General features: G+C 43.5%; 1 protein-coding gene across 1 annotated transcript in view; it reads right to left on the bottom strand.

Annotated features, from left to right (window-relative positions):
- The window catches only part of TRPM8 (transient receptor potential cation channel subfamily M member 8), a 249858-nt gene that overhangs the window by 200746 nt on the left and 22766 nt on the right, over positions 1-26346 (bottom strand). Inside the window, exons 2-3 of the mRNA XM_029607928.1 lie at positions 20577-20650; positions 9550-9706 (exon numbers count right to left, since the gene is read on the bottom strand). Coding sequence (XP_029463788.1) covers positions 9550-9706; positions 20577-20650 — 231 coding nt within the window. The remainder of the gene's footprint in view (positions 1-9549; positions 9707-20576; positions 20651-26346) is intronic.

Below are 26346 nucleotides of genomic sequence, written 5' to 3'. Positions count from 1 at the left end.
AGACGTAGACTCGGGATATTCAGAAGACTCAAATGAAGACTCAGGATACTCGGAGGACTCAGACAAGGTTTCAGGTTACTCAGAAGACTCAGACAAGGTTGCAGGTTGCTTGGAGGTCTCAGGCAAGGATTCAGGATACTTGGAGGTTTCAGGCAAGGGTTCAGGATTCAGGAGAAAGTACTGGGTGAGTGTTGTATCGCAGCACGCCCTACAAAGCCGTCCATGGCTGGTTGCGGACCATGCCCTAGGCGAAGCAGACTCCAGACGAAGCAGTGGAACTTGAAGCCAGGACATGACAAAGATTCGGGAGAGGCCTGCAACAGGGCGCACTCTACACAGCTGCATGTGGCTGGTAATGGACCACGCTGAAGCGCAGGTTCTGGCAGAGTCTTGGGCATGGACGGAAGCAGGCACTCCAAAGACCGGACAGGATTCAAGACTCAGGATTCAAGACAGGATTCAGAAGCTAGGCATTAAAAACAGGAGCCTTCCGGAGGCTTGCGCTGCAGACAAGAAAGTAGGCCTTGTACCACGAGGCGCCCTACACAGTCCCCCATGGGCGGGTCACGGACCATGACGGTGGCATGCCAGGAAAGGTGAACAGACAAGGAACCTGGGAACTGGACAAAGAGCTGGAGATGAGGAAGATGGGTTCAGGGCTGGAACATCGGACGTCAGGGACATCTGGAACATCAGGACATCTGGAACAAGGAGCAAGCAACGAAGGAGCTCCGATGAGGGACGAGACCAGGAACATCAAGATGAAGACCAGGAACATGAAAAACAAGGAACAAAGATCCATCAAGGCACAGGAAGACCACGGAGGACCTGGACCGGAAGTAAGATCACAGACGCTGTGAAGACCGCATCAGAAGGCCCTGAAGAACTGAAGCAGAGCCCTTTTATAGGGCTGGACTAGGCGAGGATGGATGACATCATTGGTGAGGGCCGTGGAGCTTTTCCCACTGCTGGTCCTTTAAAAGAGCAGGAGAGGCGCGCGCCCGCACCTAGGGAAAGCCAGGAGAGCAGGAGCCTGCAGCGGCATCCTGCCGCATGGGAAGCCAGGCTGGAGGTGGCTCCCTGCCGCGAAGAGGAGAAGAAGTTAGCAGCGGCATCCTGCCGCGGAGGCAAAAGGCAGCGGCAGCAGCGGCTTCCTGCCACTCAAGCAGAGGACCCCAGCAGTGGCTCCAGCCGCGATGGAGCAGGAGTGGCAGCAGTCCGGGCAGTGGCGCTAGGCCGCAGAAGATGGGAGAATGGCAATGGCGGCGGCCTTGGACTAAAGGTGATCCTAACAGCACCCTTTTGCAATGCAATCAAGGTTGTTTGTAGAGTGCTCAAATCTGCTAGGAGGCACTGTTGTTCCACTCTCAGGTCTGGTACCATGGTCTATAGCTGTAACTGTCTCTTAGTGAATCACCCATGCCATTTTCAATTTTTCCAGTTTATTTCTCTACTACGCGGCATGGGGAAATAAACTCCTACCTGTTTGGCTGTAACTCACTCACCGGTCACCTGACTATGCTGGGCAGGGCTAAACCTTTAGCCCACTGTAGAAAAACTCCTAAGCAACTGCAGCGAGGCCCCAAACTTAAAAAAATAAAAGATTTTTTTTCCCTTGAGCACTGCTGTGTGCTGCTATACTCCATTGCTTATTCTGTAACACAGCTTTTACCTACACTGATTTTTTTTTTCCTTACGGCCTTAGCTCTTGGACATATAAATAAATATATATATATATATATATACATCTTTTTGCACTGATGTACACTTCAGAATTTCCCTCTTGAGGCATGGATTTCTGGCTGTGAAATGCTTAGTACAGAAAATCCCCAAGCTAACACCATATGTGGCCCAGAAATGAGTGGTCAAGGCTTTTTTTTCTCTTTGTACATTTTATTTATAATGCAAATAATCCAACACTATTCCACATTCACAATTCCAACTCAGTAATACAAATTCAAACAGGTCAGCTACTTTGAAAAGACTGCCTTCCCTTTTTACTCACAAATTGTTCTCTCCTCCTGCCAGGGCCTCACCTTAGCTTTCCTCTCAGCCACATTATATCCCCAGGCCAAAGGAGAAAGCCTGTACCTACAGTTTCCTGTCTTAAGGTGGACAGATAGCTAAGCCCTGTTCTTAAGGTGTTTTAGGGATCCTGGGTATATACCCTGTGACATAATAGAGCTTAGGTAGCAAAGGAAGAGGTGTACTTATTTAGGAAAAGCTCCTCCACTAAGGTTGCTGAAATGGCCAGCCCCCTTCTGTTTATAAATACTGCAAAAAACATTGCAAAGTATGGCATTTGAATTAGAGAGCAGGACAGTAAGAGTGTTCACCTTAGTTAGAGTTTGCTCCCTGTTCTGGGTTCTAGGCCTCCCAGGTCTAGAGTCAGTTGAACCGTTAGATGATCGAGGGGTTAAAGCGGCACTTAGAGAAGATAAGGCCATCGCGGAAAGATTAAATGATTTCTTTGCTTCGGTGTTTACTGAAGAGGATGTTGGGGAGGTATCCGTAATGGAGAAGGTTTTCATGGGTAATGATTCAGATGGACTGAATCAAATCACGGTGAACCTAGAAGATGTGGTAGGCCTGATTGACAAACTGAAGAGTAGTAAATCACCTGGACCAGATGGTATACACCCCAGAGTTCTGAAGAAACTAAAAAATGAAATTTCAGACCTATTAGTAAAAATTTGTAACTTATCATTAAAATTATCCATTGTACCTGAAGACTGGAGGATAGCAAATGTAACCCCAATATTTAAAAAGGGCTCCAGGGGCGATCCGGGAAACTACAGACCGGTTAGCCTGACTTCAGTGCCAGGAAAAATAGTGGAAAGTGTTCTAAACATCAAAATCACAGAACATATAGAAAGACATGGTTTAATGGAACAAAGTCAGCATGGCTTTACCCAGGGCAAGTCTTGCCTCACAAATCTGCTTCACTTTTTAGAAGGAGTTAATAAACATGTGGATAAAGGTGAACTGGTAGATATAGTATACTTGGATTTTCAGAAGGCATTTGACAAAGTTCCTCATGAGAGGCTTCTAGGAAAAGTAAATGTCATGGGATAGGTGGTGATGTCCTTTCGTGGATTGCAAACTGGCTAAAAGACAGGAAACAGAGAGTAGGATTAAATGGGCAATTTTCTCAGTGGAAGGGAGTGGACAGTGGAGTGCCTCAAGGATCTGTATTGGGACCCTTACTTTTCAATATATTTATAAATGATCTGGAAAGAAATACGATGAGTAAGATAATCAAATTTGCAGATGACACAAAATTGTTCAGAGTAGTTAAATCACAAGCAGATTGTAATAAATTGCAGGAAGACCTTGTGAGACTGGAAAATTGGGCATCCAAATGGCAGATGAAATTTAATGTGGATAAGTGCAAGGTGATGCATATAGGGAAAAATAACCCATGCTATAATTACACAATGTTGGGTTCCATATTAGGTGCTACAACCCAAGAAAGAGATCTAGGTGTCATAGTGGATAACACATTGAAATCGTCGGTACAGTGTGCTGCGGCAGTCAAAAAAACAAACAGAATGTTGGGAATTATTAGAAAGGGTGTGGGGAATAAAACGGAAAATGTCATAATGCCTCTGTATCGCTCCATGGTGAGACCGCACCTTGAATACTGTGTACAATTCTGGTCGCCGCATCTCAAAAAAGATATAATTGCGATGGAGAAGGTACAGAGAAGGGCTACCAAAATGATAAGGGGAATGGAACAACTCCCCTATGAGGAAAGACTAAGGAAGTTAGGACTTTTCAGCTTGGAGAAGAGACGACTGAGGGGGGATATGATAGAGGTGTTTAAAATCATGAGAGGTCTAGAACAGGTAGATGTGAATCGGTTATTTACTCTTTCGGATAGTAGAAAGACTAGGGGGCACTCCATGAAGTTAGCATGGGGCACATTGAAAACTAATCAGAGAAAGTTCTTTTTTACTCAACGCACAATTAAACTCTGGAATTTGTTGCCAGAAGATGTGGTTAGTGCAGTTAATATAGCTGTGTTTAAAAAAGGATTGGATAAGTTCTTGGAGGAGAAGTCCATTACCTGCTATTAAGTTCACTTAGAGAATAGCCACTGCCATTAGCAATGGTTACAAGGAATAGACTTAGTTTTTGGGTACTTGCCAGGTTCTTATGGCCTGGATTGGTCACTGTTGGAAACAGGATGCTTGGCTTGATGGACCCTTGGTCTGACCCAGTATGGCATTTTCTTATGTTCTTATGTTCTCTGTGAGTGCTACATGCCAAATGAATACACTGGACACATTAGATTAGGGTCCAAACTTAAGTTTACTGAATAAAATAGTTGCAGATGGCACAATAAATACGTTTCCAGCACCACAGTCTCTCTTCTCTTGATTATAGTATTCACCTCTATCTGTGCAGGAATCTTTCAAGTAGGCAAGGGATCCATTCACTCTCCTGGATTAGGTGAAATAGAGGTCTTGGTGGGCAGGATAACCCTTAAATTGATCAGGAAAACTCCTTCCAAAGATGGCCAAAAATCTTATCCTTGCACAGCGAGTAAATGTTCTCTCTTCCTAGGGCCTGAAGATTCTGGATAGGTGTCGTCAAAGATCTTTGTAATTATTTTATTCATGATTAGCAGCTCTTCCAATTCCCTAGGTTTATCTCAGTCTCTGATTCTCCTCAGGTTCCCTGATGGGAGGAATCCCTGGATGCAGGTATCTTACCCTGCTCCAATGCAAGAAGGAAGAGTCAGCCAAACATTCTTCCTCCTAGATATCTCAACTTAATACTCTTTCCCTTAACCAATGATAACACCAGAGTTACCCCCTTGCAGTGGGTCACCATCTCAGATTGGCAGGTCTTCTCTATCCTTGAGCATCCCAAACACAGGCTTCCCCATTCCCTGAATCCAGGAAAGGCCCAGGTATCCAGCAAGGCTCCTACCAAGAAAATCTCAAAATCTCGAAAACAACCCAGAGGGGTATCCAAACCAGCTAGAGAGTAGAATGGCAGGAACACCCTCCTGACCCTGGTCAGGAATCCCAGGCTGGGTTAACCTGTTCCTTCTGACTGGGCCTGAAAAGCACAAAAAAGGTAAGCTCCTCACTATCTCCAGACTCTCTAAATCTTATAAGGGACTACCTGCAGACTCTCAGGAGAGAGTTGTTATAAAGCCTTTCAGGGGGACGGCCATTCCCAGGCCCCTCAAAGGGAGGGACTGAATTTGAATGGATCCTCCCCCATTCACTAACCTTTCTATCTAGTATCTCCCAGGGTTTAATGGTAACCAACAGGATGGTCTGGTTACATGACAAAGTCTGTATTTTTTGAATTTCAACATTTGGATTTTCATGTGACCTCTCTGTGTCCTATTTCCGATATCAAACCATACCATCTGATAATCATTTGTGCCCAGGTGGGCACCTACCTGAACATTAGAAACATCCCATTTGTGAGAAAAAGTTCAAGTATCACACCCTCCCTCACCGGTTTCATTACCATTTGTGTGAGTAGAATCCCTTGAAGAGCATCCACTATCTCTCTACTTCTTATAGATGCCGAAGAAGAGATGCTCCAATCCATATCCGGCAGATTAAAATCTCCAATGAGCAACACTTCTCCCTTCTTTCTCACTTTTTGGATGTCTTCGACCAGATTTCTATCTAGTTCTTCTGTTTGAGTCAGAGGTTTGTAGACCATACCAGTGTAAATGGAAGTGCCATCTTCTTTCTTAAGGACAGTCTATAAAGCTTCTTCCCTACCCTACGTCCCTTGCATTTCAAATGCTTAGATATTGTTTTTGACATAAAGAACTACTCCTCCCCCTTTTCTGTCCTCTCTGTCCTTCCTTAACAAGCTATAGCTTGGGATTGCTATATGCCAGTCATGAAACTCTGAGAACCATATCTCTGTAACAGCAACAATGTCCAAGTCTGCCTCTACCATTAGGGCCTGCAAGTCTGGTATATTATTGTCCAGATTATGAGCATTTGTGGTCATAGTCAGGTGTGGATTGGCCTATTGGAGGATCGGGCTTCCTCCTGTGGGCCAGTCGCTACCATCACGTGTTTCTTTTTTCAGCTTCCCAGGCAAAGAAAAGAAGAGGAGCTGTTGCAGCCTGAAGAGAAACCTTGGGACTACGGCAGAACCCACCATACCACAACTGGAAGAGAGCCATGCGGGGCCGCAGAAGAGCCCATTTGCCATGGCCGGAAGAGAGGCCTGCAAAGTCGTGCGGCCCTCCCCTTATCCTCAACCATGCAGTGCAGTAGCAGTGGCCTTCTTCTACCTCCCTTCTGGCAGTGAGGAGCAGCACTGCCATCCAACAGCAGCCAAAGACAAGGCCCAGAAGAAAACTGATGCCTGAAAGCTGTATGTATGCATGCTTGTGTGTGTGAGAGAGATAAGCTGCATGTGTATGAGAGAGAGCAACTGGGTGTGTATGTGAGAGACAGACAGCCTGCTTGTATGTTTGAGATAGCCTCCATGTGTGTGTATGTGAGAGAGTCTGTGTGTGTATGAGAGAGCCTGCATGTGTGCATGAGAAAGCAAGTGAGCTTGTATGTGTGTCAGAGACTGCATGTCTGTATAAGAGAACGAGAGAGCCTGCATATGTATGAGAGACTGCGTACGTATGAGAGATTGCATATGTATGAGTGAGCGAGAGAGCCTGCATGTGTCTGTGAGAGCTTGTGTGTATGTGAGAATGAGAAAGACTGCATGGATGTGTGAGAGCGAGAGAGCCTGAACATGTGACAACATATATGGAGTGAGAAAGAGCCTCTGTGTGTGTATGTGAGTGGGGGAGAAAGAGGATAAAGATTGTGAGGCCCTTTCCCCCAATCCACAACAATCTGTGGGTAACTGGAAATCAAAAGATCCCAGGTATGGAAAGCTAGAGATTTTTAATCCTATTATTTTAAAATTTGGGGTGTTTGTTTCATGTGCCTGCTGTTTGAAATATTTGGTGTTTGGGAAATATTAGAAACAAATTTGAGTCATTTTAATTTCTGGATGTTCATTGGTTGTTGTTTGCTTGATTTATTTATTCTTTTTATTAGTATGATTTTAATAATATGAATGATGTTTTATATTTCTTGACTTTATTACTTAATGTTTTATGAGGAATGATGATGTTTATGTTTTTCTAGTGTTGCACTGCATAATGCATTCAGGCTTGCTGTGATTTCCAGTGCATGTGAGTGAAAGGACTATTTAAACCAGTGAGAATGTGTGTGAGCAAGAGCGAGTCCATGAATATGTTTGTGAGCCAGAGTTTGTGAGTCAGTCAGTATGTATGTGAAAGAATATAAGGAAGTTTCTTAAATAATTAACATGTATGTTAGAGAGTGTATACATATGAGAGGACAAAGTTTGTGCACACCTCCTATCCTTGACTAATCCATGACAATCTCAGGGTGAGTGGAGTCTAAAGTTACCAGTTATAGAGAGCAGGGGAATTTTTTTAGCCTTAGTTTTAATTAATGGGTATTATTTAATGTGTCTGCTGTTTTGAAATATTTTATTGAGGGTTTGGAAAATTTAAAATAACAATTTTATATGTTTTTAATCATTGGATATTCTATTCATCAGCTGATTTGAAATATTTATTATGTTTATGAGTATAGTTTTACTATTTTGATTGATGGTTTATATATGTTGATTTTATTCTTTGACGTTTAATGAGGAATGGTGATGTTTCTGTTTTTCCATTGTTGCACTGCATATGGAGTCAGTCTTGTTACAGTTTCCAATTCAGTTTTTGTCTGCATGTTTCTAGCTATACTTTATTGTCTCTTATTCTGTATTTGGTGATGGTCTGTCTGTGTTCTACATGGGTGACTGCAGTGAGATATGCTGCTAGCATGTAGTTTCTGTGTATGGATCTTAAGCTTGCCTTGTTCTGTTTTCCTAATAACAGGTGTATTGGTGTTTTAGGGTCTGTAGTGATTTACCTAGTTGTGAGTCCCTGTGCTGTGAGTAATAAAAGAGAAGCTTTGGATTTTGTCATTTGTGAAATCTCTTTGGGGTAAGGCAAAGAAAAACATAAGCAAGGTAGAAGGCTGCCTGGTGAAACTACATTCCCCAGAAGTCTTAGTAGTCAGCCCCTGGAAGTGCTGGGGGCAAGGAAGGAAGGGGTCGGAGTCTCCCCTGCCTTGGAGAATAGGCAACCCCTGTATAAAGAGAAGAGAGACGAGCAGGCAAGGGGAAGCAGGAAGCAGCTGGGGAGTCTTCAGCATGGAGGAGGCTGTGGATGAGGAGGAAGAACTAGAATGGGACTAGGAACAACTCTAGCCTAAAACATAAGCTTAAATGTTTTGGGGGTTTTTTTTAACTGTTATTACAAGATAGTCATGAGATGTTATTAGAACATTAGGTACTCTTTTCAAGGAAAAGAGTACCTGCTTTAATTTGAGGCACCAAGAAGAGAAAAGTAAAAGCTTTTCTCTTCTTGGTGCCTCAAAAAACCCCTTTTGTTTCACCAAAAGGGGTTTTTTTCCCCTTTTGGTGAAACACTGGCTCAAGGGGAAAGTCTGTGATGTGAAAGATGTTGGGGTTGCACTGGATACTTACCTGCAGACAAATTAACAGGCCGATGCAAAAAAAAGCGCGGAAAGCGGGCACTGAAAAGTAAGCACTCGCTTTATATGCAAATTAGGGGGTTACGCTAGCAAGGAGGTGCTAGGGTTGCTTGCGTGACCTTAGCGCCTCCTTGCTAATGCGACCCTGCAACTGCTGCCAGTTATGAAAACCAACAACAGTAAACTCGGCATCGATTTTCATAATCAGCATCCGTTTCCGTTTTCATTACTGGCAGATGGCCGGTTATGAAAACCGATACCGAGTTTACCGGCGTCGGTCTTCATAACTCGGCGGTCTGCTGAGGTTTTTTGTTTTTTTTTACTTAAGTACAGAAAAGCATTTTTTTCTGCTTTTCTGTACTTTTACATGCGCTCAGCTATTAATGCCTGCTCCAGGTAGGCGTTAATACCTGAGAGCTAAATGTGCATCTGAGACACACACTTTTTTTTTTTAATGCGGAGTGAATGAGTAATAGCCTCATTCATATGCCTTTGGATATCATGAGTGTAATCGCATTCACTCCACGTCGGATGCAAGTTAAATAGGCACTAATCCCCCTATTGCATTAGAGGGTGGATAGGCTCCTATTTAGCCCGCGTCCGATTGTGGGTTATACAGTGCGCTCGGCTGAAGAAAAATCTGGAAATATATATTTGAAGGGAGGATATTGATAATTGAAGTATTTGAAATTGTGATTACAGTGGTATTTGGGAATATGGGATTAGAATATACTGTCAAAAATTTAAAAATATTAAAAAAGAATATATTTGATAGTGAATATTTTGCACATGTATTTGGAGAGGTATGATTTTTTAATGTGTATGAATGGAAGATGGTGTGTGTGCTAGATAGTTTTTAATATGTATAGATAGGATGTTTATATGTGTTTAGTAAATAAATAACATTGAATTATATTCATGATTGGTATTTTCTCTGTGGGTGTATATTCCCATCTTTATGATGCATACTTACTTTTCCCTTTTTACCAAAACGTTCAAACTGGATATCTCCAAAGGCATCAGTAGGAAACTCCTTAGTGTGCTTCTTGTAGTTCCATTTCTCATTCTGGTTGATCTGGGTACCATCTATATGCTGGCTTTTCATATACCCACACTTACACAAGTTCTCCCTGGCATGGTACAAGAAAACTTATCATTTCAAACAAACATGGCACAGAAAGCAATAAACTTAAATAACAATCTGTTCTCAACTCATAATTCCAACCCTTCCTCCTGAAGCCCTTTCATGGCTGGTGGATCTTGATATCAATATTTACCTTCTGCACAGATTGCTATATGCAAGAATAGAACAATGAAGCTCACACATGCCCTATTCCATAAAGGAGAGACAGTGAAAGAAAAAGAAGCTCAGTATAAAAAATAAAATTGTGAAAAAGAAATAAGAGGGTCATTTTCAAACATTCCAAATAGGCTAAAGTCTGTGGATACTATTTACCTGCAGACTTTAGCAAGATTTTTCAAAGCAAATATATGTGTACAAATCAGCTTTGATGGGTGTGTATGGAATCCTACACACCTGACAGATAGAAAGTTACACAGAGTTAATTCTGATCCTGCCTCAGTTCCACCTTCTGGAACTCCTATTTAGTATGCATGTGTGAAATCGTGTTCAATGAATGCTTTTATATACAGACCCACCAGGGCTATTTTAAAAGAGCCAGTTATAAACATAAGACTGCGTTTTATGCATTTAAGTGCCTTTGGAAATGTCCTTAAAAAAAAACAGAACAATTTGTAGTTTGTTATATCAGGGCCTATACTGGTGACACCTCTCCACCCACCCACCCCCCCCCCCCCTCCCAACATCCAGTAGAGGATACAAGATATTCACAATAAATATGCAATATATGCACATTTATCTATGAATATTAATTGTGTATATTCTAAAAATCCAATTGGCTATGAGATCCCCAGGACAGATTTTGGAAGCAGTGCCATTATATTCTACAAATTTTGCTGTTTCTCTAGTGCTTTTTACAGTTGAGAGTTTATACTGAAGTGCTTTCTCCTAATTTGCTTCAAAATTTTGAAATCATCAGACATGAAAACTTCATCCTGTCTGTCCTTTATAAATATAGACTAAACATTCACTTCTATAACTTTGCCTTTAATTAACTAGTTTTACTATCCATTCATCATTGACTGCTTATTGTTGTACTGTCCCTCTGTAGAATAAAACTTTCTGTGATCCTTTGCTTCTGATAATACAGAAAGAAAGAGAATGAATCACTTTGAAACCATACCAGTCAGTATGGACTGAGTTCATGCAAATTTGGGACTTTGAAAAATTTTACAGTTACTCATAGACATCAGCGTATCTGTTGTTTGTTTGTTTGTTTTAGTATTTGAATTTCTTACCCACCTGTTGAATTTAAAAAAGTTCACCCAAAGCTGGATGCAGCATTAAAATGGCAACATACAATCAGAGTTTGCTAGTAACTTAACAATTCTGATCTAAGGAAGGTGCACAATAAAGGCTAAACTTGAAAAATATCAATAATTATTAAACTTCAAATAAATAATCAGCATTTCAACAAAACAATAGGTTGTAGCAGCATGTTTAAGATACTTGCAGTGATGCCAATTTAGCAACTTTCTAGAGTGGAGGAAGAAAATAATCAAGTTATGTGTTTAAAAATTGCAACTCAGAAACACTGAATATCTCAGAAAAATCAATAAATGTATTTTTAGACCAGCACCTTTTCTGAATCATGTACACTCTTTCTGACATTATGTATGACAGAATGAGTGGCCTATTGATTAGAATAATAGATAGGAAACCCTGATATCTGAGATCAAATTCTGTTTTTGCCACTGATACTCACTGTAACCTTAGCAAGTCACTCCAACTCCCATTGCCTTAGGTACCAAATTAGATTTTAAGATCTCTGCAGCAGCTCATTATTCATGTATGCAATCTGCTGCAAAATATCCTGATTTAGGATGCTATATACATCAAAATAACTATCCCTTTTCCAATAAGGATAAGGTAGAGCAGGAAGCTCAGTCGTTTTAGTTACTACACGTCGCTGTCTTGCTTAACGTATTTGCTCAGTTCCACTGTATAGGAATCAATGAGAAGAAAGAAAATTTGTAAGAGAAAAGCAAGTTTGCTTACTGTAAATGGTGTTTTCTGTAGATAGTGGGATGCTTTAGCCATGATATGTGGGTAATGTCATCCGGCAGTCCTGAATGGATTCATCACTCCAAGCTACCGTAGTAGAGCTTTGAGCTCTACTGAGCATGTGTGGTCATTCCCATGCAGGTGTTGCTTTGAGAGTTTCCTTAGTCTGTCACAGAGCTTACTAGCCATGTAGTTGACTTTTTAGGGAGAAGTGCAGGTATCTCATGGATAATTTATCCTGCTATCTATGGAAAATTCTGTATACAGTAAACAAACTTGCTTTTCCTGTTGATAAGCAGGCTGAATTAGCCATGATATATGGGAAGTCCTAAACTGAGGATTGCAGCAGAGCGTTACTGGAAGAGCAACATAGACTCCACCATGGAGAATATACTACTTACTGCAAGAGTATGTTATGCAATGCTGCCTGTCCAAAGGTATTGTCCATAGTTGATAGATTGTCCAGACAGAAGTGGGACATAAAAGGTATGCATCGATGAACAAGTGGCAGCCTTGCAGATGTCTTCCAGAGGTACTTCTTGCAAGTGGTCAAAAGATGAGGCCATGGCTCTGACCTAATGAGCCAGATCAAGACTGCTGAGGTGTAACAGTGCTGAATGTTCTCAGCTATCCCATTGGACTATGTGCACTTTGACATCCATATGCCTAGTCAATTAGAAGACAAATTGATGTGTAGTCTAGCAATGTGGCTGAGTCCATATTGTAGGCCAGAGCTTGTTTACAATCTAAGGCATGGAGGTGCTTCTCACCCTCAAGGGCATGTGGCCATGTAAAAAATGTTGGCAGTACTATGGACTGATTAAAGTGGAATGTAGAGACTAATTTCAGCAGAAATTTTAGATGCGTAAGAAGGATTACTTTATTATGGAAGAACTGCAAGTAAAGAAGATAGTGGAAGAGAATGTGTACCTCACTTACTTGGTGTGCTGAGGTTACAGCAACTAGGAAGACTACCTTCCATGAAAGGTACTTCAGGGATGCTGTGTCCAGTGATTCATAGAAATGAAATGAAACATAGAAATGGCGGCAGAAGAAGACCAAACGGCCCATCCAGTCTGCCCAGCAAGCTTCGCACTTTTTTTTTCTCATACTTATCTGTTTCTCTTGGCTCTTAGTAACTTTTTGGTTCAATTTCCCTTCCACCCCCACCATTAATGTAGAGAGCAGTGTTGGAACTGCATCTAAGTGAAATATCTAGCTTAATTAGTCAGGGGTAGTAACCGCCACAATAAGCAAGCTACACCCATGCTTATTTGTTTACCCAGACTATGTAATTCAGTCCTTGTTGGTTGTTGTCTGTATATAGATCCACTTTTCTTCATTCCCCCTGCTGTTGAAGCAGAGAGCTATGCTGGATATGCGTGAAGTAGCGGTCTTTCTCCCCTGCCGTTGAAGCAGAGAGCTATGCTGGATATGTCTTTCTCCCCTGCCGTTGAAGCAGAGAGCTATGCTGGATATGCATTGAAAGTGAAGTATCAGGCTTATTTGGTTTGGGGTAGTATCTGCCATAACATGCAAGCTACTCCCCATTTTTTTGTGAATGCAAATCCTTTTTTCCACATTTCCTCTTGCCATTGATGCTTAGAGCAATGGTGGAGTCGCATTAACCGTGTGTATGTTTATTGAATAAGGGTATTATCTCCAGGTAGTAGCCGTCATTCCCGCGAGTCACCCACTCTTCATTCACGTCCTCTAGACTTTATGGATCCACAGTGTTTATCCCACACCCCTTTGAAGTCCTTCACAGTTCTGGTCTTCACCACTTATTTATTTATTTATTTAAACAGTTTTATATACCGACAACCGTTTGCACATCGTGTCGGTTTACATGTAACTTACTAACCAAAGTATATATAGGCATTGCCTTTACAAGGAACAGAATACAATACAATACAATACTTCCTCCGGAAGGGCATTCCAGGCATCCACCACCCTCTCCGTGAAGAAATACTTCCTGACATTGGTTCTGAGTCTTCCTCCCTGGAGCTTCAAATCGTGACCCCTGGTTCTGTTGATTTTTTTCCGATGGAAAAGGTTTGTCGTTGTCTTTGGATCATTAAAACCTTTCAAGTATCTGAAAGTCTGTATCATATTACCTCTGCTCCTCCTTTCCTCCAGGGTGTACATATTGAGATTCTTCAATCTCTCCTCATAAGTCATTTGATGAAGACCCTCCACCTTTTTGGTCGCCCTTCTCTGGACCGCCTCCATCTTGGGATTTCATCAACTGGGCAAGAACTATGTTGAGATCCCATGGTACTGGCGGTTTATGAACCATAAGCTTCAAATGCTATAAACCTTTAATGAATTTCACCACTAGAAGATGCTGGGAGGCAGGCTTAACATTCACTGATGTATGATAGGCAACTTTGGCACAAAGTTGGCTACCGAGGATGTAGCTAGGCCAGAATCCAATAAGAGGTGCAGTATAATAGAACATGCCTAGGTTCACAGTGAAATGGGTTGAATCCATTTTTGATGCACCAAGCTGAATTATAATTCCACTTAAAGGAATAGCACCTGGTTGAAAGTTTGCAGGATGAAAGAATAATATCTTCGATCAATATGGGCAAGGAATGGTGATAATCATGCTTTCAACATTCATGTTGTGAAGTTGAGGGATACCAGATATGGATGAAGCAATTACCATTTTCCTGAGAAAGTAGATGAGGAACTGATCTGAGCTGGACTGGAGGATGTAGTGAGAGTCAAACAAAATACTCATACCAGACTTGTCTGGACAATGAGAGTGGGGGGTTTTGTTAGATTTTTACTTTTTTTATTAAAGATTTGTCTGCGAGCCCTGGACCCCCGCTGGATCACCAGGGACTTTTGGCAGGTCTTGGGGGGGGGGTTAGGAGGATGGGGGTTGTAGTAAATTAATTTGGCAGGTCTTGGGGGCGTCAGGAGAGTAGGGGGTTGTAGTAAATTAATTTGGTAGGTCTTGGGGGAGTCAGGAGGGTGGGAGTTGTAGTAAATTAATTTTGGAGGTCTTGGGGGGCATCAGGAGGGTGGGGGATTTTGTTAGATTTTTACTTTTTTATTAAAGATTTGTCTGCGAGCCAGATGCATCCATCAAAAGAGCCATATCTGGCTCCCGAGCCATAGGTTCCTGACCCCTGCCCTATAAGAAGCTACATATACATTTTAAATAAATAAATAAATATGAGATGTAGACTCCCTGAGGAAGCCAAGGTGGTAGTATCGCCGCTTCCAATATTTCAAAGGCCGATGAGCGGTCTTGGGATAAAGGTGCTGTAATGACCATCTTTCCGCATGTAGAGGAATGCGACATCACGGGGATTGGTCTGGACATGAAATTGTTCCTGTAGTGAATCCTGAATACCCTTTTTGCCCACTAGCTTGGAAAGACTCCAAAAAGGTTCTAGATCTGGGATGTGCCAACTGAGGAACTGGTGCATCATGGGTCGACATGGCCTGATTCCGAGGCTCCTGAATGAGCTGAGGTGAGGTGCCTTGCTGCCTATGAGTAATGAAGCCACTCACTTGTGAATCTGGACTTCTCTTGCTCCTTTTGCTTTTTATTTGGAGGTGTGGCGGTGTTTGGCATCAGCCACTTAATGGGTAGAGCCTTTTTGTGCTCCTTAGATCCATGTTGTTTCTTGGAGTGATACAGTGCTGTCTCCTGCGAGGTATGCACTACGTGAGTCATGCTGTGCATCACTTAAGGTGCGCACTGTGAAGGACTGTCGTGCGTTCGGTAAGGCGCGTTGAGTGCCGTATGCATTGATGGTCCTGGCATGGGGTGCTTTTTCTGCCCTTTGGCTCCCTGCTTCTTAGAGTGTGCTGAGGGGGATTTTAACAGTGGTTTTTGTGCATGAGTTGACCCTGAGGAGGCGAGCCAATGCTCCTGGCTGTGGGCTTGTTTAGCCTTCCTGGGGGAGGAGTGAAAGGACCTCCTACCTCCTTGGTTGACTTCAGGTGGTAAGATACTGGAGAAATTGCCTGACGCTGAGGCAGAGGAAGTTTCTGTGGCTGACAGTTACTAGTTCTTCAATTTCTGATTCAGGGAATCCCAGACAAGATTTGTCCACAGAATCAGTTAAGAATTCTGCCTCCATTGCCTCAGAAAGAGCAACCAATATATAGGAGCATGCTGCTAGTTTTGGCTTATACCTCTGCTGCCCCATTATATAATCCCTGCACTGCTACTGCCAGTCTTGCATGGTACTCCCACCTGTTCTCTCTACTCCAAAACAAGTGAAATAAGAACAGGTGGTGGTGGCACATGCTCTCCAAATTTTAATTGTTTCTTCCTTAAGGTGCCTTCCACTCCTGCCATTATGCAGCTTAAAAAGTCTCTTTTTAGTTTAGGGGCAGGACTGCCTTTTTATTGCTGCTACTAGGCTGCGTTATATAAGCAATGAATCTTCTCTCTCTTTCAAGGCTGCATTCCCTCCTCTGCCTTTTCCTCTCAGTGGCATGACAGAATTTGAAATGCTTACTGGGGATTTGGATATCACAAAGGAGTTTATTTATTGATACCGTACCATCATTCACAGTATCACTCTACTGTGTACAGGAATGTCTGTCACACACACATAGACAATATACAGTGCATATTATGCTGTGCACTGCTGACTGACTCCTTTTTCACATACAAAAAACTGTTAGAAAGTAAAACAGAACTAACAAGACTGGAAGTTTGGCAAGACTCTTCTTTATCTTCAGTTGTCTATGTGCTAACCTCACTGCATTGCAGACAAAGACAGTCAGACAAAGACAATGACACTACATCATCTGCACACTCCTATCCTTCCCAGTGAACAAAGTATAGTGTCCCTGCCTCTGTCTTTCTGTCATAGTGAGTGAGACTGCTGCAGCAGAGAAGATCAGAAACAGCCCTTTACCAGTGCCAAATCCAACTTCTTAAAATCTATATTTCAAACTCTAAGAGGGCTTCCCAAACAGATTCTTCTCTATGAACTGCTAAAGAGGAAATTGAGAGTTCCATCACATGCTCAGACTTTTCAGTGGGAGTATGTGATCCAGATGACAGCTATAAGCTATTTAAAAAGATGTTTCATTGTGATTTTTCTTTAGTCTTTAGCCTTGGCTTCTAGGAGGCTTTGATGTCACACAGGCAAGAGTTCATTGCTAAGTTACCTGCAACAATTTGTTTGCTTACAGCACAACCATAGACTTCATTCGGCCAACATAAATGAATGAAACAGAATGTTTTATTTAATTTTATGGAACCCCTCCATTTGCTTCGGGGGTCCACAAATGAAACAAAAATGGATTTATTTGTTGTATTTTACCCATTCATTTAAAACAAATGCACATCCTTACTATCCACAAGGGCACATGAAGTACCACTACCTGAAACATGGCATAGCATAAAACCTCATGTGAGTCACTTAAGCATATTCAACTACAAGCCCTACATACAATTCCTGAGTGGTAAGTGCACCATGATGGCATCCAAAGGCCATGATGGCATACAAAGGCAGAAGGGGAATGCTGTTGAGATACAGTGAATGAAGCTGTAACTACAGAATCCAAAATTCTTGGGATATACAAGATGACAATAATCCAAAGTACATGCTTCAACAAGACACCCACTCTAGACCTCGTGATTTCACTGAGTTCTGAACATCTCAAGAAACCTGGGCCAAGATGAAACCATGGAGAAATCAGGCATTGCTGCTGGTGCAAATCAAGACAGAGCTGCAAAGCAACTTGGTGTTGCTGCCATTGTGAAATCAGATGGCACTGCAAAGCAAATGGCTAAAGTAACAGAGGAGGACATTTTGGACATTTCAGATATAAGCAGCACAAGAAAGGAAAGACCCTCTTTCTAAGGACACAGCATTGACAATTGTAGGGGTTTTTTTTACCAGAGACCACGAGAGGGATGTCCCCAAGAAGACGGGTCTCGAGCAGACTCTTCCAACACCCAATAAGAAAGGGTGTTGGAGGAGTCTGCTGTCCTTTCTGTCTACTTTTGTGCCTAGTCACATCAGCGCAATATCTAGGTACAGAAATATCTAACATATAGAAAATCAATTTTGAAAATAAATTCTATATACAATAAGTTATGCCACAAATGCACACATAGGAGGTGATTTTCATAGAAGTTACATGCATAAAAGTAGCATATATCATGGCAATTTTTAAAAGCCCATTTATGCATGTAAAATAAATTGACAATTTAGACTATGAAGTACATTTTCAAAGGAGGTATATGCATAAAAGTAGCATATATTGTAGCAATTTTCAAAAGCATATTTACACATGTAAGATCTATTGACAATTTAGACTATGAAATCAATTTTTAAAGAAGTTATGTGAGTACAACTAGCAATTCTGAAAAGTCCTTTACGCATGTAAATACATCTGAAAATTGCCTTCATAAGTTATACCAATTTTCAAATTGAGCTTATGCACAAATGTTACACCTGGCATTTGGTGCACATAAAAGTTTCCTGAAAATTAACAAGCATATTGTCAAATTTTGAAATGTAAATGCATAAGTTCATACCCTGCCCTAATGCTCTCTCCCAATATACACACACAAATATAACATATGAGCAAATATTTACCCACATATAAGACATGCAATTTTATAAAAGGCTCAGAAGTTCCTTTGAAAATTACCCCTTTAGAGGTAGATTTTAAAATGTACGCGCACACGTCCATGTGCCAATTTTATAACATGCGTGTGCCGGCGCGCGCATGTTATAAAATTAAATAGCCGCACACACATGCTCCTACCATGTGACAGGAGCCGAACAATGGCACCGATAGCCCCTGTCACATGGTAAGAGCAAAGGGCCATCAGCGCCATTTTGATTAGTGGCAGCCGACGGTCCGAGAGGGGGAGATCACTCCCGGGACCCCCGCTGGACCACCAGGGAATTTTGGCGAGTTTTGAGGGGGTCAGGAGGGTAGGGGGGGGGTTGCAATTAATTAAATTTGAAGGGTTGGGGTGGGTTTGGTGTTTGTTTTTTTTATGTGCCCTTTCTCCCCCTCAAAAACAATAAGAAAACCACACGAAATTTCGTGGGTTATCTTATCATTTCGTCACACCCCCCAACGTCTTTATTTCCTATTTCATCGCAAACGAATGCACATCCTTACTATTTTATAAACATCAAACACATGCATATATTTTCTCTTTTGCATACACATTTTCATGCATAAAAAATGGAAGTCTAGGGGCATTCCAGAACAGGGTCAAGAATTATGCACATAAGTTGCTATTTTATAAGAGACTTATGTGAGTGCTGCCATGTGGTAACTTACTTGTGCAATTTTACACCTAATAATTATCTTGCACAACTGATATCACAAAGGTCTATTGTCAATTATTGGTTGGATAGGAGGCGTGGAAGGGGAATTCAGGCTAAAGAACTAGGAAGGTCTCGATGATCTGGAGAAAGAGTGGGTGAACTGGTGGAGGAATCAGAAAACTGGTCATTTCAATTATGCATGCTAAGTTTCAAAATAGATCAACTTATGCATGCAACCCAGGTTTTTACATGAGCAAGTCATATTTTCTTCTGTGCAGAAAATAAACACACACAAGTTTTTTAAATAGGTAGGAAAAGTAAACATGTTCAATGCATTGAAATATGCTTTTTCAATACATTCAGTATTCACCTGTGGGTAAACATATTTGTATTTTTATAGTCTGCATGTACTTGATAATGGAAGTTATAAAATATTGTAGTTAGATCTCTGCATGGCCATATATGAGCCTATATGAGGATGGGGGGTGTTCTTTGAAAGTTATCCTGCCAGTGTTTCTTCTGGATGTATGGGGTTTCCTGCTGAAAACATTCATTTCTGACCCTGAACAACAGGATTAGGCCAGACTGGTGCTACTCTGCTATTAACTTGGTGGCAGAAGAGAGAGGGGTAGATTTTATAAATTTACGCAAACGCGTACTTTTGTTCGCGCACCAGGCGCGAACAAAAGTACGCTGGATTTTATAAGATACACGCGTAGCCGCGCGTATCTTATAAAATCCGGGGTCGGCGCGCACAAGGGGGTGCACATTTGTGCAACTTGTGAGCGCCAAGCCCTGCGCGCGCTGCCTGTTCCCTCCGAGGCCGCTCCGATTTCGGAGCGGCCTCGGAGGGAACTTTCTTTCCACCCCCCGCACCTTCCCCTCCCTTCCCCTACCTAACCCACCCCCCGGCCCTATCTAAACCCCCCCCCTACCTTTGTTGGCAGATTTACGCCTGCTGAAAGCAGGCGTAAATCTGCGCGCGCCAGCGAGCTGCTGGCGCACCATCACCTGACCCGGGGGCTGGTCCGGAGGCCTCAACCATGCCCCCGGGCCAGCGCCACGCCCCCGGTCCCGCCCCAAACCGCCCCCTGACCCCGGACACGCCCCCGGACACGCCCCTCCCCGCCCCTTTTATGAAGCCCCGGGACTTATGCGCATCCCGGGGCTGTGCGTGCGCCGGCGGCCTATGCAAAATAGGCGCGCCGGTGCGCGAGTGCCCTGCGCACGTAAATCCGGCTGGATTTACGCGTGCAGGGCTTTTAAAATCCGGCCCAGAGAGTATTGGAGATGGAGGGTGAGAGTGGTGGAGGTTTTTTCCTTCCTCATAGTTGGCAAACCTATAATGCAGTGTTCCCTGGAGTGTGAAATCATTTTCATTGTTAAAGCTATGATATTTATTTACATTAATAAGAAGAGGGAAAGGGAGAACTAAAAAGTCTTTTTTCTTTTTATCCTCTGTGAAATAGGAAACAATCTTGTAAGCTAAAGGATAACATTTTCCAGTTTAATACTTGATGATACATCAAAGTACAATAGTGCATTCATCATAATTAACAAAAAGATACAGTTACTCACGTTGACCTTGGGTCTTTAGTGAAGAAGATACATTCCCGTTTTTTAAAATGTTCTTGAATAAATTTCATGGAATCCTTTAAAAATATATTAGAGAACATATTTAATATACTAAATGTAGCCTACAAATTGCAATCCAAACAATGCAGAAACTATTAGAATTCAGGATCCACATAGTCTTTATGTATTTTTTCTTTGAAAATTATCCAACCAAAAGTACTTACACAAATTAACACCAGCTAATGTATGAGGAAAAATATGTGCTTACTTTGGGAATGCAAAAGTGTGCACATAACTATAAACCACATCCCAGCTCTGACCCCAGCAACACCTTTGCTCACAATGGGTAAAAGTGCGTGCATCCAGGCACTATACATGTACCGTGACCCACTTATCGGGCAGGAAAATTTGTAAAGGCCATTTCTACAAGTAAAGTAGAGTTTTCCCCATGGAACTGGCTTTGAAAATTACCCTAGGCCCTTCAGAAAATAAATATGTGCTTTTGCATGGCTTTTTATATATATATACATAAAAATCCCTAAACCTTACAATTCAAGGCTTATTCATGCAAAACACAATAGACCACAGAGTTTCTCAAATTTTTTCTGCTTACTTCACAGCCAGTTGAGTTTTCTGGATATTCAAATTAAAAAAGCAAGTGAATTTGCATATGATGAGTCTCCCATGCCTAGATGTTTATCTCTAGAATATTTATGGTGAATGTCTTGGAAACCAGTCTTGGGTGGCTGTGGGGTGCCCAGGACAGGTTGGAAAGACCTGCACTAGGCTTCAAATGTTTACTGCTATCTAGAATAAATAAGGATATCCCCTATCATTTTCTTCTACTATATTTCTATGGCAGTTTAACCCTCTCAGTACTATACACTGAAAGGTCCATTAATATAATAAAAATTTAGAAAGCATCTTTTATTTATATTCCTATTGAAGTTTATGATTTCATATGCAACACTTCACATGCACTCTCTTTCACTTCATTCATTTCATGTATTACATTTCTTGTTCACCTATATAAGCAAGTGAGTTACAAATTAACCCCTAGATTCATCATTCTGCTATAAATGATGAAGCACGAAAAAAAAGGGATGGGGGAAATAATGAGCAGGTGGCCACATCGCGGTAGTCGCGCTGACACTATTGCCCCCATAGCGCCAATGAAATAGCTGTAACTATTTCCGGCGCTAATGGACCCAAATTTTACTAACCCCAACTAAACCCCCCCTAAACTCCTCCCCTTCCCCTAATTTACATTTTCACTTCATGAAGCGATAGTTATCACTTGCGATAGGGCTTTATCACACGCGATAATGCCCTAACGCACACAGGGCCGGATTTTAAAAGGGTTACGCGCTTAAGGTACGCGCGTAACCCTTCTAAAACGGCCCTACGCGCGCCGAGCCTATATTGCATAGGCTTCCGGCGCGTGCAAAGCCCCAGGATGTGCGTAAGTCCCGGGGCTTTCTTGAGGTGGGTGTGTCGGGGGGCGTGACGCAATCGGCGCATCATCCAGGGGTGTGTCAGGGGCGTGACGCGGTCGGCGTGTCATCCGGGGGCAGTGCCGCAGGCGTGGTTTCGGCCCTGGGGCGTTCCGGGGGCGTGGCCACCTCCTCCGGACCATCCCCCAGACTGGAACATGGCGCCAGGCATCCAGTCCGGTGCGCGCAAAATTACGCCTGCTTTGAGCAGGCGTAATTTCTGCAACAAAGGTAGGGGGGGGTTAAGATAGGGCTGGGGGGGGTGAGTTAGGTAGGAGAAGGGAGGGGAAGGTGGGAGGAGGCGGAAGGAAAGTTCCCTCCGAGGCCGCTCTGATTTCGGAGCGGCCTCAGAGGGAACGGGAAGCGCACGCAGGACTCGGTGCACGCAAGTTGCACAAATGTGCACCCCCTTGCACACGCCGACCCCGCGCTATGTTTTAAAATGTACCCCACAATAACGACCAATCTCGAAAGACTAAAACAAGCTGAAATACAACATGATAAAATAAAGCAAAAACCTGATACAAATGCAAACAAAATACATAACAATTATATAAAACAGTACCAACAGGAATTCCTTCAGTATAGAACATAACAATTCTATTTTTTATATTCTGCTTTTTGACCACTTCAAAGAAGATTACATGCAGGTGCTTTTCTGACCCCAGAGAGCTCACAATCTATTTGGGAGATGCGTCAATCCATGTTAGTTCTCTAACGTGTGTTATATCGTATATATTGTGCGATATCACCACAATAGAGCAATATCGCAGCAATATTATCTATTTTATTACATGTTATCTATTTTATTACCATTATCTATTTTATTACATGTTATTTACTATATAGATTCTCGTCATTTGATGAGTCACTGTTGTTTATTTAATATTTATTCTCATGTTCTGAAACTCCGTTTATTGTAACGCCTCACCGCGATTGTTTTGTTTTATGTAAACCGACCTGATTTGATATTTGTATCGAGAACGTCGGTATATAAAAATGCTAAATAAATAGATAAATAAATAAATTATGTGATAAACGCAATGGGGCAGATTTTTAAATGAGCGCACGTGGGGTACATTTGTGCGCGCTACCCCGCGCGCACAAATGTACACCCAATTTTATAACATGCGCGCGCTGCCGCGCGCATGTTATAAAATCCGGCGTCGGCGCATACAAGGGGGTGCACACTTGTGCACCTTGCACGCGCCAAACCTTAGGTGAGCCCCGATGGCTTTCCCCGTTCCCTCCAAGGCCGCTCCGAAATCGGAGCGGCCTTGGAGGGAACATTTCTTCCACTCCCCTCCACCTTCCCCTCCCTTCCCCTATCTAACCCACCCCCCAGCCCTACCTAAAACCCCCTACCTTGTTTTATTTTTTACGCCTGCCTCTGTCAGGCGTATCTTGCATGCGCCGGCCAGCTGCCGGCACGCCATCCCCCGGCACAGCCGCTTTGCCGAAGGCCTCGGTCCCGCCCCCGAACCGCCCCCGGATCGGCGCCATGCCCACAACCCCACCCCTTCCCACCCCTTTTTCAAAGCCCCGGGACATACGCATATCCCGGGGCTTGTGCGCGCCACCAAGCCTATGCAAAATAGGCTCGGCACGCGCAGGGGCAGGTTTTCGGGGTTACGCACGTAAGCCTTTGAAAATCTACCCCAATATTTTGCGTTTCCCCACCCAGGTTCCTTCCCCTATTACAATGACCTGATTTGCATGCCTGAATAATTCAAATACAAGCAAAGGTCATTATTAGTCAATTCAATGAAAATAATTTATCGCAGCTGACCGAGAAGGTCAACTGCGATAAAATAACTACACCTATATGAAATGCATTAAATGTGTGGCGGGAGACCCAGGACCCTAACACAGGACACATGGATGGGGCAAGATTAGGTTGGCACCATTTTGGAAAATAGCAGCAACCGGATCAGGTGTGAGGGAGCAACTGGCCCCGACACATGATCAGTTTTTGGTACAGGGGAGGTGGTGGGAGGGGGTCGGGGAGGGGCTAGAACATTACTTTTTTTTTCCTTTCGAGGGAAGGGGGAAAGAGGGGTGTGGAGTCCGGGACTTTTTTTTTTTTTTAAACAATTACCTGGTCAATCACTGTCACTTGGAAGGGTGGGGGGATGGGGAAGGCGCCATGACTGTCACTTGGAGGGGAGGGTATTGGGATCAGGATGTTACTTGGAGGTTGGTGGCAGGGGCCCGTCACTGTCACTTGTGGGGTAAGTGGATCGGGTTTGGGATGTCGATTGGGGGCTAGGACCACATTTGACTTTTGTGCTTTGGGGAGGGGGAAAGGGGGGGCCGGGGCCTGCACTGTGCAGTTCTTTTTTTATTTTTAACATTTTGGGAGAGTCGGGGGCGGCCTCAACTGGCAGCCCCTTGTTGAGAATGGAGCCAGCACTGAACCCCACTCAACCTCCCTATGTCACTCTTTTGGGGGGCTCAGCAGCCTTTTAAGACGATGATGGTCCCTTAAGGTTGGGCTGATGCTTGCCGCATTCTTCTGTCCCATAGTGATTTGGCTGTGAGACAAAAGAACGCGCCATACAGCAGTGATGCTTTTTGGGGTGAGGGGCCACACTATCATGGCAACAATCCCCCCACTATAATGGAACCCCTCCTGTGAAAAAGCATTGCGACTTAGTGCTCTAGACCTGAGATTGAAGTTGCAATGCTCTTTACCCCTCCAAAAGAGGGGTAAAGGGCATCAATAACAATGTCACAAATACCCCATTTCACTAAAAGATATGCAAAGCAAAATCAAGAATGGTATGAAAAACTCAAAGCACCATCACAGGGGGAACAAATCACCAAAAGTGGCTGGAAATACTCCAAGGCACTTATAGACAGTCAAAGCAGCAAAAAAAACAAAAGAGTGGCATGCAGACCCAAAAGCACCATGACATGTGCAAAGCAGCCATCCACATTGGCAAGGACACTTCAAGGCACCAAATGATGGGGAAGAGGCACCAATAAAAGTTGTATGAAAACCCCAAGGCATCAAAGAAGAAGCAAAGGGTACCAACAATAGTGGCATGAGCAGGGGGCAGATTCCGGGTAAAGATCGGCCCGGGGATTTTCCCAAAAACCGGCCCAGAAGATACCCCATGGTCTGCCGAGCGCGGCTCGGTTACAGCTGCGCTCAGCAGACCACGTGACCAGAAAGACCGGCCCACCTGGGGATGCCCGATCCCTCGATAGGCCAATCCGCCCCTGGACATGAGTAAACAAAGCACCTAAAGAGTATCAAAGTAGCAGCAAAATTGGCATGAACATAACAAAGTGTTGCGACCATCACTTCCCGACGGCTTCACTCCGCCTACCTTTCCTTTCTTGCGGCTCCTCCTGCTCTTCACAGACGCCTAGCTGCCGCGGCGTCCACCTGCCGTCCTCTCAGGCATCCCCGGACCGGCTTGGGCGCTGCCTCCCGCCATGTTCTTCAGATACCTTAGGGCGCGCGCCGCGCGGCCCTCATTCTTATTTCCTCATTGGTGTGTTCCTCAGGGGCGTCCCCCTGTGATGACGTCACACTGCCCGGATATTTAACCCTACAGTTTATTGCTAGCCATTGAGTTAGCAAGAGCGAATCTTACGGATGGGATTCACTCTCCGTACCCAGCTACTCTGCCTCTCCAACTTCCATTGGACTCTTTCTGCTAACGGGGTACCCGCTCCTCGGGAGCCTCTTTGCTTTCTTCAGGTTGCTATCAGGTAACCGGTACTCGCTCCTCGAGGGCCCATGTTCCCTGACCCACTGCCTGCATCTATCTCCTCTTCTACTTGGAAGAATTCGCTACAGACACCATCAGTGAGTACTATCATCATCTACTCCTCAGAGCTGTCTCCCTGGAACCAGGTACTCGCTTCTCGAGGGCCTGCCTCCGTTCCAGCGCCAGTGCCATCTCCTACGTGGAACCGCTGTGTGAGTACTTTGCCAACGAGTCTCTCTACCTCCAGGGATCTGGTACTCGCTCCTTGAGGGCCAGCTCTCCCTATCTCGGGGCTTCTCCATATTTGGGACTCTGTGAATGTTCTATTGTACTCACTTTCTCAGTTCTCTCCACTACAGCACTGCTACCGGAGGAACTGCTGTTCCAGCACCCTGGGGAATACTAGCCCAGCCGGGCTACATCTTCTACTCACTACTGCCACCTCTGGTGGCTTCTCAAACTGTCTAAATAAAGAACTATCTGTGTTTGTGTGTCCAGAGCTGAGCCTGACCTGTGGCCCCTCACGGGACTTCCCCCGTGGTCAGCTGCCACAGTGTC

Source organism: Rhinatrema bivittatum, chromosome 6 (assembly GCF_901001135.1).
Source record: "Rhinatrema bivittatum chromosome 6, aRhiBiv1.1, whole genome shotgun sequence".
NCBI classification, from domain to species: domain Eukaryota; kingdom Metazoa; phylum Chordata; class Amphibia; order Gymnophiona; family Rhinatrematidae; genus Rhinatrema; species Rhinatrema bivittatum.
The sequence above is the reverse complement of the archived record's forward strand: the minus strand, read 5'-3'. Positions and strand labels throughout refer to the sequence as shown.